The 20,227-nt window shown below is 52.9% G+C and overlaps 1 protein-coding gene across 1 annotated transcript in view; it reads left to right on the top strand.

Annotated features, from left to right (window-relative positions):
- The window catches only part of LOC138521969 (uncharacterized), a 174,930-nt gene that overhangs the window by 43,520 nt on the left and 111,183 nt on the right, over window positions 1–20,227 (top strand). Inside the window, exon 2 of the mRNA XM_069635162.1 lies at window positions 14,666–14,971. Coding sequence (XP_069491263.1) covers window positions 14,666–14,971 — 306 coding nt within the window. The remainder of the gene's footprint in view (window positions 1–14,665; window positions 14,972–20,227) is intronic.

Here is a 20,227-nt window from a genome sequence, read left to right as displayed (position 1 = left end):
GCCGGTAAATACATCCCAGCTGCCAGCTGGTAAATACATCCCAGCGGGTAAATAAATCTCAGCCGGTAAATACATAGCAGCCAGTAAATACATCCCAGCAGCTGGTGAATACATCCCAGCAGCCAGTAAATACATCCCAGCAGCCGGTGAATACATCCAAGCAGCCGGTAAATACATCCCAGCAGCCAGTGAATACATCCCAGCAGCCAGTAAATATATCCCAGCAGCCGGTAAATACATCCCAGCAGCCAGTAAATACATCCCAGCAGCTGGTAAATACATCCCAGCAGCTGGTAAATACATCCCTGCAGCCGGTAAATACATTCCTGCCGCCGGTAAATACATCCCTGCCGCCGGTAAATACATCCCAGCAGCCGGTAAATACATCCCAGCAGCCGGTAAATACATCCCAGCAGCCGGTAAATACATCCCATCAGCTGGCAAATACATCCCAGCAGCCGGTAAATACATCCCAGCAGCTGGTAAATACACCCTAGCAGCTGGTGAATACATCCCAGCAGCCTGTAAATACATCCAGCAGCTGGTGAATATATCCCAGCAGCCAGTAAATACATCTCAGCAGCCGGTAAATACATCCCAGCAGCCAGTAAATACATCCCAGCACCCGCAAATACATCCCAGCAGCCGGTAAATACATCCCTGCCACCGGTAAATACATCCCTGCCACCGGTAAATACATCCCAGCCGGTAGATACATCCCAGCCGGTAAAAACATCCCACCCAGTAAATACATCCCACCCAGTAAACACATCCCAGCAGCAGGTAAACACATCTCAGCAGCTGGTAAATACATCCTAGCAGCCGGTAAATACATCCCAGCCGGTAAATGCATCCCATTCGGTAAATACATCCCAGCAGCTGGTATATGCATCCCAGCCGGTAAATACATCCCAGCAGCTGGTAAATACATCCCAGCAGCCGGTAAATACATCCCAGCAGCCGGTAAATACATCCCAGCAGCCGGTATATACATCCCAGCAGCCGGTAAATACATCCCAGCTGCCGGTAAATGCATCCAACCCGGTAAATACATCCCACCCAGTAAATACATCCCACCTGGCAACGCCTTTTTAAACCATATGAACAGTGTTTATCATCGCGTTCTTTTTGCAATGTAATAATGGTCGATTTATTTTCTTTGTGTCAATTTGGTGAGACCACCTGCACCCCCTCTGACTACCCCCTATCTTAATTATAACGATTACCCCCCCAGCCCCCAAATATATTAACGGCCCAATTCGATGAAAAAAATGAGTTGAATTCGTAGTCGATGAAATCTACCAGAATCTAAACTCCTCTTCACGGTGATAAGCGTTTTGTTAAGTCCAATATTTCACTTTTTACAATAGTTAAAAACAAATCATTAAATTAAACCTAATTGGTTCACGTTTGTGAGCATCAAGCATGGGACTCACGTGCTTAAACTACTGACAATATTTATTTTCAAACTCTCCAAACCGCTCTTTGAGTGCTGCTGTCTTGTTGCTTCAAACCTTTTCAAGCAGCTTGCAGACACGCCTGAAATTTCAAATCCACTGACAGTAGATATGGGCCCTCCAGAATGGAAGGCCCAGGGGCATAAGCTGGGAGGTGGGGTTGCACCTCCCAGGTGGTTGCGCCATTAGCATGCCGGTGTCAGGGCGGGCATCCAGGTCCCAGCTACAATGGGCACCCGAGACGGTAGGGAGGTGGCAGGGGCAGGTGACAACAGGTAGCCCCTGCCCCTGACACCTCACATCAGTGTCAGGGGCAGGGATGGACGTGGAGACAAGGGGCCTTAGAGGGGCTACCTTGCCCGCAGGCCACTTTTGGCCTATAACAAGGGCGGGCAAGATAGCCCCAGCAATCTGTTTCTCCCCTCCTGCACAGGTACCAGCGCTGGGCATCGGTGACCAGCCGAGCTGAAAGACCTCCCTCCCGCCCACTAAAATCAGGAAGCACTAACAATAAGAAAAACACTATAATAAAGAAAGCTTCACAAATAGAGCAGGCACCGACTACAAATTCAGTGCATATCGGATAGGCAAACAAACGCCTACTTATGCGGACAAGTAAATAATCATGACCAAAGAAAAGTCGACAAACAGGAACTAAGCACGTTCACGGGAACGGGAATCCGGTTACTGAAAGCCAAGACAAGAATCCACCTCTGAGGAAATAGAAATCAATAACGCCTCACAAGGGGCTCAATCCCAAGTGGACCATAGAGCAAAGGGAATGCCGACGCATGCCCTATAAGTGAAGGAAGGGCACTTGGCAGTGGGGGAAAGGCAGAATGCCTCCCCGGAGGACATGGGAAGGGCAAGGCCCAAAACCGGAGTATGGCGAATGCAAGTGGAAGCTCAAGAACTCACCTCTGAGGATTAAATGAATAGCGCCTCGTAAGGGGCCATATCACAAGTGGCTCAGTGAGCAAAAAAGAATGCCTACACACAGTGGGAAAAGGCAAAACGCCTCCCCACAAAGGGTACAAGGACAAGACAAACCCCAAAAACTGGCAAAAAGTGGAAGGCAAGCCAAAACTCCAGAATCCATCTCTGAGTATACAATATTAATAGCGCCTCACAAGGGGCCACATCACAAGTGAGTCATAAGAGCTAAAGGAAGGTCTACACATGCCTCAAAGCATGGAAAGGCGCACAACAGTGGATGAAAGGCATAGACCTCTCCAGTTTGCATGGAAAAAAAAAACAAGAAGAATGCAGGGGAAGGTCAACTGCAAAGGCAAAGAAGATACACCGGACACAGCTCACATGCTGGGTCCACCAGATACACCAGACGCTGGGTCCACCCAATGTCACAAGCTTTTTGTATGAAGGGCAGCAGGGATCAGCCCCGAGTTGGCCCTACATGGGTGTAGGGCCCCCGCTCACCTGATCCTCTTCCTCAAAATATTTGTGTTTGTTTTCTTGTGATGTTTTATGCTTGCTTTTCTTTTGCACCATAGCTATTGTTACAATAAAGCTTGCGGCCAAAGTTTTTCCACCTCACATCTCATTTGGCCTCCTCCTTTTGTGACATTGTCATTACTGTCATTACTGTCATCACTGTCACATGTGTCACCCTGCATGCCTGCCCCACACTAAAACACTTCCAGGCTTATGATATGTAACCCCTGCCTCTTACAAAACCCTGTGCCCTCCACCCTAACCAGAGCTGGCAGATCTCACCCACTTCACGAACTATCACCCAGTTTCTAACTTTCCGTTTCTGGCCGGGCTGCTGGACCGTGCTGTGACTACGCGTCTCCAGCATGTATGATTCGGGGCCCAGGACAGGCAGGCGTCGGGCCCTTGCATGTCACTGAACCTCTTGCGCTGCCCACCATTGATGACCTGAGAACGGGAGGTGATTTGGGGGATATTGGTGTCCCCAGTTCTGATTCAATACTGTCGACCACGGCATTTTAATTGATCATTTAACAGAATAGGCGTCCTTGGTCTTCTGCTGAAATAGATCGGTTCCTTTGAGAATAAAGGAGTCATCTACCCAATTGGTGGGGGATCCCACAAATCCCGGGGTGTGGGCGGAGTTGGGGGGCGGCGGTGCCCAAAGAGGCAGGGTTAAATGGGGGCCGAGCTGGCAGTTGACCTCCGATCAAAGGGAATGTCCAAAATAATAGTTTAAAACAGCGCAATTTCTTTCATGCGGCTTCTTTTCCAAACTGTTCATCACTTCCACTTTACACCACTCCCCTGGCGCTGGTGATGAGTTACTTCACTCTGCGGATAAGAGTTTTCCCCAGTGTTGCCCAGTAAATATTCTTTCACATGCACAATTTGCATCCCATTTTATTAAAAAAAACTCCCCCTTGGGTACTATTCAAACAGGTGATTATTGTTCGCCATAAGCAACATTTTCTTTTACTTGAACCCCACCCGGCACAGCGCCTGCAGCTCCCCTCGGAAAGCAATTGGGTGTCTGCATTGTGTGGGATAGTTTCAATGTTAATAGTGGTATTTATTTATTCATGCAATGTTTGTCGGACACAGGTATCCGACAAACATTGCATAAATAAATAAATAATCCGGGTCCACGTATCCGACAAACGTTGCATAAATAAATAAATAAACTGAGTCGTGCCTGGGGACTGTAACCCCTCCCCCGCCCCCCTTGCCCCCATCACAGAGCATGGTTCAGGGCGGCCTACTCTGGCTGGATCCCGAGATCCGGCTACACATCTGGTGCCGGATCTCAGATCCTGCGAGAGCCGGCCCAATCGCCAACGCTGGCTAGAGACCATGTGGAGACAAAGAATCCATCGCCAAATGTATTGGACTGTCAAACCTTGGGCAATAAAGGATTCATCTACCCACATATCAAGCTAGAGACCCTGTGAAGATAAAGGTTTCATCTACCCACAAATCAGGCTATAGACCCTGTGGAGATAAAGGATTCATCTTCCCACATATCAGGCTATAGGCCCTGTAAAGATAAAGGATTCATCTACCCACATATCAGGCTATAGACCCTGTGGAGAGAAAGGATTCATCTTCCCACATATCAGGCTATAGACCCTGTGAAGATAAAGGATTCATCTACCCACATATCAGGCTATAGATCCTGTGAAGATAAAGGATTCATCTTCCCACATATCAGGCTATAGACCCTATGAAGATAAAGGATTCATTTTGTGGACCGCCCGTATTAATGATTAATCTCCCAATCTCACAGGTGTGAGAGTATCAGAACGCAGTCATAAAGGATTAATCCCCAATAGAGGATCACAGACCATCGCGGAATAAAGGAGGCCTCTTTCCATAGGTCACTCTATAGGCCTACTAGGAATAAAGGATTCATTTCCCAGTAGATCAGAGTATACACGAATTCCTCTAGCACATTACAATAACGGATCAAGCAAAAGATCGAATTATAAATACAAAGGGATACCGGATTAATTTCACATTAAATGAAGTTAAACAAAGTTAAAGACCCATCTGCCAGAAGTATTCGATGTGGGTGGCGCGGATCCCGGACCCTGCCAACAAAATATCCAAGACAACAACAGTGTGAAAAGTTGAAACCACGGGTATTATTAAGGGTCAGCTTGTAATTATGCATATTGACCACTGGGGGCGCTGTTGCTCCGTCAATGGAGAGGAAAGGTAACTTGAAAGGAGCGCTGGAACCTCTTGTTGTGGTGGAAACAGGCAGCATGGTTCCGGGCCCCGCCCAGCACTAGATTGGGAACCTTGGAGAAGGTGGGGGAGGGGCGCTGGTATCCTCTATGACACCGTGTTTTGACTAGCCCCATGTGCAGAATGCCACGGGAGACTCTTTTTTGAGGGCAGTGGGGCGAGAACCGTTGTTCTGCCTGCCCTCAGTGCGGGGGCTTGCACTAAAGGACCAGGGCCGGACTTCTTAAACCGGCTAACCCGGCCCTGATGTGTTTACATCCCCACCAGCCTTTTCATTTGGTCGCTCGCGCCTGTATGAGGTTTATGGTCATAATACTGAATTTACAAATCTCGAAAAAATAAATCTCGAAAAAAAAAGGTCACATTTTTTTTAATGACGTTTTGCATTAGAAATGGGGGGTTCCCCCCCAACCCCCCTTTTTTTTACCATTTTTTTAAAAATCCCGGACCCCAAAATAAATATATAATTAAAAAAAAATCGACTTTTTTTTCGACCTTATTGTTATTCGAGATTATTTTTTCGAGATTTTGACTGACCACCCCTGTATGAGCCTGGCCTACCCCAGAGGTACACATGAGGCCTGCACCGTAGCCCCCCAACACAGGCCCTGCTATCTGTATAGCCCGGTAGGGAAGGAAAGTCGAGCCTCAATTGGCCACACTTACAGCAGAAGCTGTGAACCCTACATTTCTAAGCTCAGACCTTGCGCCCAGGCCCGCCTGAGGATGTGTGGGGGCCCATTTTAATATGATGAGGGCACCCCGCTTAGAGCGGAAACAGTCTTAGCCACCAGTGAGGTGCATACATTACAATGGGACAAAGCTAAGGTTAATACCCGGCAATTATCACCAGGTGGCCAGCCAGCAGGGAGCTTAAGCACTAAAAGCACACTGAAGAGCTATATACCCTTCTTTGCAAGTGGCTGATGTGGTTGAACCAGTGTTAGAAGGCAATGAGATGATAACACTTCTGTATATTCCGTGGGAAAAGAAACGCAGTTTGTAATGCATTTTAAGCCCCAAAACGAAAATAGAGAAATTAATGTATTGTCTTATCACAAGACTGCCGACTGGCAACATGGTAGTTACTGGGAGACCCCTGAGACCCCTTTCATTTGAAATGGTGGAAAGACCATGACACCGTCCCTGCTTGCGCCTCCTACTTCCAGAAAGCGCCTGGCTGGTGTATGGTGGACATTAAATGTAATCCTCCATGACGGAGAGAGAGCCAATCAGATAAGGTACCTATCACTACTCCACCTTTATCCCCCACTCCTGGGAGTCAGGAGGCTTGATTCCTACACTGCCTTGTTCCCACTGGCTTGCACTAGCCGGTCCCTCCACAATACACCCTGAACAGTGGAGGCTTGGCTCATTAAAGCGCTTCTAGCAACTCTACTCGCTCTGTGTTTCTCCGTCTATGCACTGTGGCGCTGTCCGATGACGGGGCATAATAAACGGGGCGTTCCCGGCCGCGACAGTGCAACCGGGAAGCCCGAGCCAGAAGGACGTGTGCGGTGTGAGTCCTTGGGCCTCATTACGACCCTGGCGGAAGACCATGGTGCTATTAGCACCATGGTCCATGCTGGTAAATTACCGACTCCGCCATGGAGAAAGGGGGAAATTACCACCCCATTACAAGGTTGGCGGGGCGGTAATTCCCCCTTCCTCCATGGCCCTTCCCCATTCCCATTTTTGCCCCATAGGGCTCAATGGGAATGGGGAAGGCGCTAAGTACGGTGCCGCAAATTGCGGCACCGTAATTACCACCAAGGTCCCTTTGCGGGTCCCTACTTTAACGGCTGGTCTACACCAGCCGTTAAGGTCGGGTCCCGCAAAGGGACCTCGTAATTAGGCGCTAATAGGTTAATGGCGCCGCAGCCTCTTACAGCGCCGTTAACCCATTAGCGCCTGGGTCGTAATGAGGCCCCTTGTGAGCTGGGGGGTTTACGGGGATCGCTGGGGGTCAGCACACACCCCTAACAGTGGCGACGAGTGGGGAATGATGCCTGGGCCCGGCAGTGACGAACATGCAATTTTTCTTCCTGAAACGGAATCTTGCTGACATTTCGTTTCATGCCGTAGGCCGTGCTTCACCCACGCGGCTGGCGGCCATTTTGAATAATCAATCCGTGGACTTCACAGAGCTCCGGTTTGGGCGGTGAGTGGCATCCAGGCCTAATTTTTGGACACACTGCTAGCAGACAGGTTGGTCTGCGTGCCTATGCCGGAATTTTGTTTTTTTTTTTCTCAAATTTTGGGTCTTCTACGTCGAGTACAAGCAAGGAGGAGGGCTACAATGGCTGGGCCTGCATACCCCATAATTCTTCCTTGACTCCATTTTTGGAACAGCTGAAGGCTGGGGCCTTTTTCATCCTCTTCATCATCAGACCGGTGGCCCTACTGCTTTTTCATCTTCTTCATCATCACGGAGGTGTGTTGCAGTGGTTCTTCATTCTGCTTCCTGGAATCATCAGGCCTGGGGGCTGGGACTGGGCTGTTTATTATTGCCTGTAGAAAGGGGACAGTGTGCTCTTGCTGCCTTCGCTCCCAGGGTGAACTTTCCTGTGCCTGGAGGTGAATCAGAGTTTGAGTTGCGGCCTCCATTTTCCATGCTAGGGGCACCAGTGCACTCGAACTCATGACTGATACTGAAGATCAGGACGGTGCACAACCAGTAGCGGTGCAGCAGCCTCCACTTGCTCAAGCAGGGCCTCCAGGCCCACTGCCTGCAGCGCAGCCAGTGGTAGCACCTGTTGCCCAGCCAATCCTTCCTGCCATGGCCCAGGCACGTGCACATGCCGCCTTGCAGCCCATCCCGGAGTTTGATGTTTCGGGCCCGCCTTCTAGCTTGGGGCCCAGATGGAAGAGGTGGGTTGACCACCTGGACATGTACTTTTGGGCCGCTCAAGTGGTTGATGATGACAGCAGGCTGGCAACCATGTTGTACTCGGCAGGGCCCTCAGTCCAGGAGATCTTTGAATCGCTTCCACCAGGGGATGGATCCTACGGTCAGGCAAAAAACACGCTTCAAGCCCATTTTCTGCCTCTTGCCAACGCGGACTATGAACGCTTTGTGATGTTGTCCGCCAAACAGAAAGAGGACGAGACTTTGGACACATTCTATGGGCACCTGAGGCGCCTGTCGCTCGCCTGTGCCTGGGGTGATGCGGAGGACATGATCAGGGCCATGCTCATCCAGGCGTGCTCCTCGAGCAAGCTCAGGCGCCAAGTATTAAGGGAGCCCGGAATCACGCTGCCACGCATCCTAGAACTGGGGAGATGACATGAAGTGTCTGAGGCGAGGGCAGCTAGAATGGTGGCTGGGTCACGCTCCATCAAGACCGAGGAGGTGTGTGTGATGTGGCCTGGTGGCAGAGGCACCAGAAGACCTGGCAGCGGACCCCGGGACAGAGCCGGGAGGGCAGGGGAATCCTGCCAAAAGTGTGGGTACGACCTGCCCCACCCAACGGAATGCCCCGCGACCGGAAGGACATGCGGAAGGTGTGGGCTGCCAGATCACTTCTCGAGGGTGTGCAAGGCGGCCATGCCTGTGATGGTGCCGCGAGGCCCAGCCCGGTCCAGTCTCCTTCGCCAGGGCAGACCGCCTAACGTCGCTCAGGTGGACCAGAGTGAAGAGGACGCCCAAGTGGAAGAGGCAGACGAAGAGGAGGAAGAGAACATTTTCTTTGTCTCCAGTGTGGGGATCCTGAAAGGGAAGAACAGGAGGCAGCCAAGGTGCATGGTGGAAGTCAATCGGTCTCCAGTCCTGGTCCTGGTGGACACAGGGGCGTCCGTCAATGTGATGGCCCGGGGACACTCTGTCGCTATGGACATGCCTTCTAAATTGGTAGCACTGAAAGCCTGCATCTTCGCGTTCGGTGGTCTGGACCCCATCCCACTGGATGGTGCTTTTGTGGCAAAGGGGAACACGAGGGGTCGCAAATCACTGCACGCTTCTACGTGACACCAGTGAGCACCAACACCTTGTTGAGCTGTGCAGTGGTGGAGACCCTCGGCATCGTCAACTTTGCATACTCGGTCTATCTGGAGGACATCAATGACTTGCTTGAGAAGTATGCCGCACTGTTCAATGGGATCGGACAGATGGCTGGTGACCCAGTGAGGCTGCATATTGATGAATCTGTGCAGCCCATCGCCCTGAAACATCGCAGGGTACCCTTTCACCTTCGTGAACATGTCGACAAGAAGCTCGATAACTTGGTCAATCTTGGCATAATTGAGAAGGTGGAGGGTCCGACTCCCTGGGTGTCCCCAATTGTAGTGGCCCGGATACCCAAACAACCAGATGCCGTCAGAATCTGTGTCGACATGAGGCTGCCGAATAAAGCTATCAAGAGGGAGAGGCACCTCACCCCGACGATTGATGACATCATTGCTGAGGTACAAGGCGCTCGCTTCTTTTCAAAGCTGGACCTCCGAGCGTGCTACCACCAGGTTGTTCTCCACCCCGAGTCGAGGTATATTACCACCTTTACTACACACCGGGGGCTTTACCGTTACAGAAGACTGAGCTTTGGTGTGTCTTCGGCGGCGGAGGTGTTCCAAAATATCATCCGAGGCGCCCTAGCAGATCTCGAGGGTGTCTTGAATATCAGTGATGATATCCTGGTGTTTGCAAGGATGGAGGTGGACCATCTGAGGCGGCTGGCGAAAACGTTTGATAGGTTGCAGTCCCTGGCCCTCACCCTCCACATGGAGAAATGCGAGTTTCTGAGACCATCGATAGAGTTCTTTGGCTTTGTATTTAAAGAAGGGGATGTATCACCGGATCCCAAGAAGGTCCAGGACATTAAAAAGGCACAGCCTCCGGAATCCGTGTCCGATGTGCGGAGCTTCCTAGGTATGGTTACATACTGTGGACGGTTCATCCAGAATCTTGCATCCAGGTCGGAACCGCTCGGAGCACTGACAAGAAAAGACACCACCCGGAACTGGGGTCCGCTTGAACAAGCGTCATTCGATGACATCAGGGGTGCCCTGGCAGCAGAAGATACCATGGCCTTCTTCGATCCAGCGTTGCCGACGGAGATCATTGTCGATGCCAGCCTGTTCGGCCTGGGTGCTGTGTTGACGCAGATTGACCGTGATGGGGGTGTCCGCCCTGTGGCTTACGCCAGCAAAGCGCTGTCGGATGCAGAGCAACGGTATTCACAGATTGAGCGTGAGGTGCTGGCGGTGCTCTGGGGCTGTAGGCACTTCCGGCTCTACGTCCTCGGACGCCCGGTGACGGTGGTGACGGACCACAAGCCATTGCTTCCTATCTTGGCCGGGTCGTCATCCAAGCTGCCGGCAAGGATTGAGCGGTGGATGCTCGCTCTCCTGGAATATGGAGTCACCCTGGTGTATCGGCCGGGGGCAAACAATGCGGCGGACTATCACTCAAGACAACCGGGTGTGCCTGGGAAGGAAGACCATGACACATGTGCAGAGGAAGCCGATGAACATGTACGTGTGGTGGTGGAGGTGGCCACGCCGAATGCAATGCCCCTGGAGGAGCTCAAGGCCGCTGCAGCGGAAGATGAGTGTTTCCAAATCCTGAGGCACTCCATGCAGCATGGCTCCTGGAAGTTGGTGCTGGAGGCCTTGGCGGGGCGCACTCAGGAGGCCAGAACCGGACTGGAACAGCTGTGGATGGTCCGAGAGGAGCTCTTGTTTTCGGCATCCGGTCTTCTGCTCAGGGGAGATCGCATTTTCGTGCCCCAATCCAAGGTGAGGGAGGTGATCACCCTTGCCCACCGTGGACACCAGGGCGCCGCCAAGACTAAGGCCCGCCTAAGATTGAAAGTGTGGTTCCCGGAACTGGAACGTAAAGTGGACGACTTTGTGGCGGCCTGCGTCTGGTGTCAAGCGGCGTCTCCCCTGCAGCGTGAGCCTGCCATAGAAGCGAAGCCTCGGGGGACGTGACCCTGGGAAGTTGTTCATGCAGACTTTGGCTCCACCATGATGGGCACCCACTTCCTGGTGCTGGTCGACGAATACTCAAGATACCCGGAAGTGGAATGCGTGGAGTCGGTGGCGTTTGAGCATGTGTATGTTTCCATGGAAAAGGTGTTTGCGGCCCATGGTTTCCCTCACACACTGTGCTCGGACAACGGGGCGCAGATCCAGAGCGAGCGATTCTCTGAGCTAATGGAGAGCTGCGGGGCGCTACACAGGAAGATCACACCCCTATGGCCAAGGGTAAACAGCGAAGCCGAACGGCTGATGAGGACTCTGAACAAGACCTTTAGAATCGCCCATGGCTAGGGGAAATCCCTCCAAAGAGCTCTCTATCAATTCCTGAGGGTGTACCGCACCACCCCGCATGCCTCCACCGGAGTGGCCCCAGCAGAGGCGTTATTCAAACGGTGCCCTCGCGGGCTGTTACCGGAGGTGGGGGAGAAAGAGCCGGAGGTAATCGACAACCAACAGGTCGAGGCAGACCCGTGAGTGAGGATCGAGCAGGAAAACATCCGGCGAGGACTTTGCCCGCAGCGGCTGGAGCCGGGCGATGAGGTCCTCATTCGAAATAGACACCCCCATGGAAAGCTCTCCCTTCCGTATGAGCCTGAGCCGCTGGATGTCGTTGCAGTCAAGGGATCCATAGTGACTGCGTCGGACGGAAGGTCTGCGGTAACCCGCAATGTGAGCTTCTTCAAGAAGCTAGGGGATCCGAGACGTGACCTGCCCCCTGATCCAGACTTAAGGGTGGTTCCTGAGGACCAAGGAGAGACACCCTGCCTGCCTGAGTCCCCGGCCCGGACGACGCCTATGGACAGATTACCCTTGCCGGAGGTGAGCGGGAGGTACCCCCAGAGGGCTGGACGAGGGAAACCCGCTCACCTCAGCGACTACGTATTGGGACATTTGTCTAAGCATCCTGATGGTGAGAACTGTTAAATAAAGGGACCCGGGTGGATGTCAATAAAGGGGTGTTTTTGGAACTGGGTCTCAGATGTGGTTATCGTTGTAGTATTAGTTGGTTTGCAGTGTGTAGTCTTTAAATGTTTGTTGTTGTCCTCCCGAAAAAGGAGGAGTGTGGCGCTGCCCGATGATGGGGCGCGCACGCGGCGGGGGCGTGACATTACACGCCGCCGCGTGCAGCATAAATAAACGGGGCGGTCCCGGCCGCGACAGTGCGACCGGGAAGCCCGAGTCAGAAGGACGTGTGCGGTGTGAGTCCTTTGTGCTGGGGGGATTACGGGGATCGCTGGGGGTCAGGATACACCCCCAACAGGCACTATGTGGCAGCTTCACGTTTCTGGTACTCTCATTAAGAGGATAGGAAGTTGGGTTGTAAGATAGCTCCATGTCAGAGAAGACACCATGCTCCAGTAGTGGATTTTCACTTCTCCATGAATTGGCTGCTGGGAGTTGTAGTGTTCTGCCCCTTCGATTGAATACAAACAATGGACTAAAGTAAAACTAAGGTAAGCGCAAAGCTCAGGAATCCCAATAAATATCCTAATAGAGGAATGGGGTTGGGAGCCCCTCCTGGCATGGAGCTGCTTGTAAACTCACATTGTAAATAAAGCGGCCATATTGTTGTTTGGGTGGTCTTCATGGGATGTGTAATGCTGGGCAATTAGTGTGCTGCTTCACTCACCTTTTCTTTAAATGCTGGTGAAAAGATGATTAAGATGGCTGTGTGGGGCCATGCCAGCGGCTTCGGGGCACCTCTAGGGGCGTGGCGCCCTTCACACAGGCACCCGGCTGCATCTACAGGCCCAGTACCGGAAGCCCCCCCCCCCCAGGGAGAAGGGAACTTTCTAGTAGAAGAGGCAGATACCAGGCCTAGCATGGCAACCCTGTACCCTCAGTCGGGCAGTGGGCAGAGCGCCCCTCCCTGGGCACTATGCTGCATGAATGCACAGGTGCACGCATGACGTATGCGTTGGTATAATGCAGGCTGTCACCCATGTCCCATTCTGTGTCACCTGTACATGCTGTGCTGTGTGTGTTTCTGTGCTGTGTGTGTTTCTCTCAGCAGTGACAGTGGAGAGATGTGCTGTGCTGTGTGTGTTTCTCTCAGCAGTGACAGTGGAGAGATGTGCTGCGCTGTGTGTGTTTCTCTCAGCAGTGACAGTGGAGAGATGTGCTGCGCTGTGTGTGTTTCTCTCAGCAGTGACAGTGGAGAGATGTGCTGCGCTGTGTGTGTTTCTCTCAGCAGTGACAGTGGAGAGATGTGCTGCGCTTTGTGTGTTTCTCTCAGCAGTGACAGTGGATAAATGTGCTGTGCTGTGTGTGTTTCTCTCAGCAGTGACAGTGGAGAGATGTGCTGTGCTGTGTGTGTTTCTCTCAGCAGTGACAGTGGAGAGATGTGCTGCGCTGTGTGTGTTTCTCTCAGCAGTGACAGTGGAGAGATGTGCTGTGCTTTGTGTGTTTCTGCAGTGACAGTGGAGAGATGTGCTGCGCTGTGTGTGTTTCTCTCAGCAGTGACAGTGGAGAGATGTGCTGCGCTTTGTGTGTTTCTCTCAGCAGTGACAGTGGAGAGATGTGCTGCGCTGTGTGTGTTTCTCTCAGCAGTGACAGTGGAGAGATGTGCTGCGCTTTGTGTGTTTGTCTCAGCAGTGACAGTGGAGAGATGTGCTGTGCTTTGTGTGTTTCTCTCAGCAGTGACAGTGGAGAGATGTGCTGCGCTTTGTGTGTTTCTCTCAGCAGTGACAGTGGAGAGATGTGCTGCGCTGTGTGTGTTTCTCTCAGCAGTGACAGTGGAGAGATGTGCTGCGCTGTGCGTGTTTCTCTCAGCAGTGACAGTCAAGAGATGTGCTGTGCTTTGTGTGTTTCTCAGCAGTGACAGTCGAGAGATGTGCTGTGCTGTGTGTGTTTCTCTCAGCAGTGACAGTGGAGAGATGTGCTGCGCTTTGTGTGTTTCTCTCAGCAGTGACAGTCGAGAGATGTGCTGTGCTTTGTGTGTTTCTCAGCAGTGACAGTGGAGAGATGTGCTGTGCTTTGTGTGTTTCTCTCAGCAGTGACAGTGGAGAGATGTGCTGCGCTTTGTGTGTTTCTCTCAGTAGTGACAGTCGAGAGATGTGCTGTGCTTTGTGTTTCTCAGCAGTGACAGTGGAGAGATGTGCTGTGCTTTGTGTTTTTCTCTCAGCAGTGTCAGTGGAGAGATGTGCTGCGCTTTGTGTGTTTCTCTCTGCAGTGGCAGTGGAGAGATGTGCTGCGCTGTGTGTGTTTCTCTCAGCAGTGACAGTGGAGAGATGTGCTGCGCTGTGTGTGTTTCTCTCAGCAGTGACAGTGGAGAGATGTGCTGCGCTTTGTGTGTTTCTCTCAGCAGTGACAGTGGAGAGATGTGCTGCGCTTTGTGTGTTTGTCTCAGCAGTGACAGTGGAGAGATGTGCTGCGCTTTGTGTGTTTCTCTCAGCAGTGACAGTGGAGAGATGTGCTGCGCTGTGTGCGTTTCTCTCAGCAGTGACAGTCTAGAGATGTGCTGTGCTTTGTGTGTTTCTCAGCAGTGACAGTGGAGAGATGTGCTGTGCTTTGTGTGTTTCTCTCAGCAGTGACAGTGGAGAGGAAGACGAGGCAGGGCCGGTCGGTGACCCTGCTCTGCCCTCCGGACACCAGGGGTGGACACTGGACCTGGCAGCCGCGCTTCCCAAGGTGTGCCACCGTGAGGGGGCAGCCCCTGCCGGGCTCCTGGGGGGGTCCCACTGGGCTGGGGCACCTGGCACAGTTCCAGGGCCGTCTCTCCCTTGTGAACGGCTCGCTGGAGCTGAGGAACGCGGTGATGAGCGACTCCGGGGTCTTCACCTGCTCTGGCCGCCCTGGGGGAGACTCGAGCATCGACCTGCGGGTCGAAGGAGGTAAAGAGGTCCATGGGAGGCAGCACTCATCATGGGGGGGGGTGTAGAGGACACCCTGCAGTCGCCTTCCACCGCTCCCACTCACTCTTCACTGCAGGGAGGCTCAGCGCACACTCCACTCCACGAGGGGAGAGATCCTGCAAACTTTGCCCTCACTCCTCACGGCTAGAAGACGCCAAGGACACTCCCATTCACCTCTCCCACTCTCTACTTGGAGGCTCAGCGCACACTCCACTCCTCACAGCTAGAAGACGCCAAGGACACTCCCATTCACATCTCCCAATCTAAGGACACTCCCATTCACATCTCCCAATCTAAGGACACTCCCATTCACATCTCCCACTCTCTACTGGGGGCTCAGCGCACACTCCACTCCACAAGGGGAGAGATTCTTCAAACGTTGCCCTCACTCCTCACAGCTAGAAGACGCCAAGGACACTCCCATTCTCATCTCCTCACGGCTAGAAGACGCCAAGGACACTCCCATTCACCTCTCCCACTCTCTACTTGGAGGCTCAGCGCACACTCCACTCCTCACAGCTAGAAGACGCCAAGGACACTCCCATTCACATCTCCCAATCTAAGGACACTCCCATTCACATCTCCCAATCTAAGGACACTCCCATTCACATCTCCCACTCTCTACTGGGGGCTCAGCGCACACTCCACTCCACAAGGGGAGAGATTCTTCAAACGTTGCCCTCACTCCTCACAGCTAGAAGACGCCAAGGACACTCCCATTCTCATCTCCTCACAGCTAGAAGACGCCAAGGACACTCCCATTCACATCTCCCACTCTAAGGACACTCCCATTCACATCTCCCACTCTCAACTGGGAGGCTCAACGCACACTCCACTCCACAAGGGGAGAGGTTCTGCAAACTTTGCCCTCACTCCTCCTCACAGCTAGAAGACACCGAGGACACTCCCATTCACATCTCCCACTCTCTACTGGGAGCCTCAGCACACACTCCACTCCTCACAGCTAGACGACGCCAAGGACACTCCCATTCACATCCCCCACTCTCTACTGGGACCAAGGACACCCCCATCCCCCACTCTCTACTGGGAGGCTCAGCGTACACTCCACTCCACAAGGGGAGAGATTCTGCAAACGTTGCCCTCGCTCCTCACAGCTAGAAGGCGCCAAGGACACTCCCATTCACATCTCCCACTATCTAATGGGAGGCTCAGCTCACACTCCACTCCTCACAGCTAGAAGATGCCAAGGACACTCCCATTCACATCTCCCAATCTAAGGACACTCCCATTCACATCTCCCACTCTCTACTGGGGGCTCAGCGCACACTCCACTCCACAAGGGGAGAGATTCTGCAAACGTTGCCCTCGCTCCTCACAGCTAGAAGGCGCCAAGGACACTCCCATTCACATCTCCCACTCTCTAATGGGAGGCTCAGCTCACACTCCACTCCTCACAGCTAGAAGATGCCAAGGACACTCCCATTCACATCTCCCACTCTCTAATGGGAGGCTCAGCTCACACTCCACTCCTCACAGCTAGAAGATGCCAAGGACACTCCCATTCACATCTCCCAATCTAAGGACACTCCCATTCACATCTCCCACCCTCCACTGAGAGGCAAAGACCCCCTAGGTGCTCACTGCCATTTCTTGCACTTCTGGGGCACTCACCTCCAGTTCTACCACTCTCTCTTCAGGATTGCAGAACTTATATGCACTCGCCTTCACGTCTTGCACTCTTTCCTCAGGGCTGGAGACTTCATGGACACTCACCTTCACGTCTTGCACTCTCTCCTCTGGGCTGGAGATTTCATGCACACTCACCTTCACGTCTTGCACTCTCTCCTCGGTGCTGGAGACTTCATGGACACTCACCTTCACGTCTTGCACTCTCTCCTCGGGGCTGGAGTCTTCATGCACACTCACCTTCACGTCTTGCACTCTCTCCTCGGGGCTGGAGACTTCATGCACACTCCCCTTCACGTCTTGCACTCTCTCCTTGGTACTGGAGACTTCATGCACACTCACCTTCACGTCTTGCACTCTCTCCTCGGGGCTGGATACTTCATGGACACTCACCTTCACGTCTTGCACTCTCTCCTCAGGGCTGGAGACTTCATGCACACTCGCCTTCACGTCTTGCACTCTCTCCTCGGGACTGGAGACTTCATGCACACTCACCTTCACGTCTTGCACTCTCTCCTCAGTGCTGGAGACTTCATGCACACTCACCCTCACATCTTGCACTCTCTCCTCAGGGCTGGAGAGTTCATGCACACTCACCTTCACGTCTTGCCCTCTCTCCTCGGGGCTGGAGACTTCATGCACACTCTCCTTCACGTCTTGCCCTCTCTCCTACGTGCTGAGACTTCATGCACACTCTCCTTCACGTCTTGCACTCTCTCCTCGGGGCTGGAGACTTCCTGCACACTCACCTTCACGTCTTGCACTCTCTCCTCAGTGCTGGAGACTTCATGCACACTCAACTTCACGTCTTGCACTCTCTCCTTCACGTCTTGCACTCTCTCCTCGGGGCTGGAGACTTCATGCACACTCACCCTCACGTCTTGCACTCTCTCCTCGGGGCTGGAGACTTCATGCACACTCACCTTCACGTCTTGCACTCTCTCCTCAGGGCTGGAGACTTCATGCACACTCACCTTTACGTCTTGCAAGCTCTCCTCGGGGCTGGAGACTTCATGGACACTCACCTTCACGTCTTGAACTCTCTCCTCGGGGCTGGAGACTTCATGCATACTCACCTTCACGTCTTGCACTCTCTCCTCGGGGCTGGAGACTTCATGCACACCCACCTTCACATCTTACACTCTCTCCGCAGGGCTGGAGACTTCATGCACACTCACATTCACGTCTTGCACTCTCTCCTCGGGGCTGGAGACTTCATGCACACCTGCCTTCACGTCTTGCACTCTCTCCTCAGGGCTGGAGACTTCATGCACACTCACATTCACGTCTTGCACTCTCTCCTACGTGCTGAGCCTTCATGCACACTCTCCTTCACGTCTTGCACTCTCTCCTTGGGGCTGGAATCTTCATGCACACTCACCTTCACGTCTTGCACTCTCTCCTTGGGGCTGGAGTCTTCATGCACACTAACCTTCACGTCTTGCACTCTCTCCTCAGGGCTGGAGACTTCACGCACACTCACCCTCACGTCTTGCACTCTCTCCTCGGGGCTGGAGACTTCATGCACACTCACCCTCACGTCTTGCACTCTCTCCTGAGGGCTGGAGACTTCATGGACACTCACCTTCACATCTTGCACTCTCCCCTCAGGGCTAGAGACTTCATGCACACTCACCTTCACGTGTGCACTCTCTCCTCAGGGCTGGAGACTTCATTCACACTCACCTTCACTTCTTGCACTCTCCCCTCAGGGCTAGAGACTTCATGCACACTCACCTTCACGTGTGCACTCTCTCCTCAGGGCTGGAGACTTCATGCACACTCACCTTCACTTCTTGCACTCTCCCCTCAGGGCTAGAGACTTCATGCACACTCACCTTCACATGTGCACTCTCTCCTCAGGGCTGGAGACTTCATGCACACTCACCCTCACGTCTTGCACTCTCTCCTCGGGGCTGGAGACTTCTTGCACACTCACCCTCACGTCTTGCACACTCTCCTGAGGGCTGTAGACTTCATGGACACTCACCTTCACGTCTTGCACTCTCCCCTCAGGGCTAGAGACTTCATGCACACTCACCTTCACGTGTGCACTCTCTCCTCAGGGCTGAAGACTTCATGCACACTCACCTTCACTTCTTGCACTCTCTCCTCAGGGCTGGAGACTTCATGACCACTCACCTTCACTTCTTGCACTCTCTCCTCAGGACTGGAGACTTCATGCACACTCACCTTCACGTTTTGCACTCTCTCCTCAGGGCTGGAGACTTCATGCACAGTCACCTTCACATCTTGCACTCTCTCCTCGGGGCTGGAGACTTCATGCACACTCACCCTCACGTCTTGCACACTCTCCTGAGGGCTGTAGACTTCATGGACACTCACCTTCACGTCTTGCACTCTCCCCTCAGGGCTAGAGACTTCATGCACACTCACCTTCACGTGTGCACTCTCTCCTCAGGGCTGAAGACTTCATGCACACTCACCTTCACTTCTTGCACTCTCTCCTCAGGGCTGGAGACTTCATGACCACTCACCTTCACTTCTTGCACTCTCTCCTCAGGACTGGAGACTTCATGCACACTCACCTTCACGTTTTGCACTCTCTCCTCAGGGCTGGAGACTTCATGCACAGTCACCTTCACATCTTGCACTCTCTCCTCGGGGCTGGAGACTTCATGCACAGTCACCTTCACGTCTTGTCCTCTCTCCTTGGGGCTGGAGTCTTCATGCACACTAACCTTCACGCGTTGCACTCTCTCCTACGTGCTGAGACTTCATGCACACTCTCCTTCACGTCTTGCACTCTCTCCTCGGGGCTGGAGACTTCATGCACACTCACCTTCACGTCTTGCACTCTCTCCTCAGGGCTGGTGACTTCATGCACACTCGCCTTCACGTATTGCACTCTCTCCTCAGGGCTGGAGACTTCATGCACACTCACCTTCACATCTTGCACTCTCTCCTCAAGGCTGGATACTTCATGCACACTCACCTTCACGTCTTGCACTCTCTTCTCAGGGCTGGAGACTTCATGCACACTCACCTTCACGTCTTGCACTCTCTCCTCAGGGCTGGAGACTTAATGCACACTCACCTTCACATCTTGCACTCTCTTCTCAGGGCTGGAGGTTTCATGCACACTCACCTTCACGTCTTACACTCTCTCCTCGGGGCTGGAGACTTCATGCACACTCACCTTCACGTCTTGCACTCTCTCCTCGGGGCTGGAGACTTCATGCACACTCTCCTTCACGTCTTGCACTCTCCCCTCATTGCTGGAGACTTCATGCACACTCACCTTCACGTCTTGCACTCTCCCCTCGGGGCTGGAGATTTCATGCACACTCACCCTCAAATCTTTCACTCTCCCCTCGGGGCTGGAGATTTCATGCACACTCACCTTCAGGTCTTGCATTCTCTCCTCAGGGCTGGAGACTTCATGCATACTCACCTTCATGTCTTGCACTCTCCCCTCATTGCTGGAGACTTCATGCACACTCACCTTCATGTCTTGCACTCTCTCCTTGGGGCTGGAGACTTCATGCACACTCACCTTCACGTCTTGCACTCTCTCCTCAGGGCTGGAGACTTCATGCACACGCACCTTCACGTCTTGCACTCTCT

The sequence above is a fragment of the Ambystoma mexicanum genome, chromosome 13 (genome assembly GCF_040938575.1).
Source record: "Ambystoma mexicanum isolate Mex_15411 chromosome 13, UKY_AmexF1_1, whole genome shotgun sequence".
Taxonomy (NCBI): Eukaryota; Metazoa; Chordata; class Amphibia; order Caudata; family Ambystomatidae; genus Ambystoma; species Ambystoma mexicanum.
This window is presented reverse-complemented; position numbering and strand designations above follow the sequence as displayed.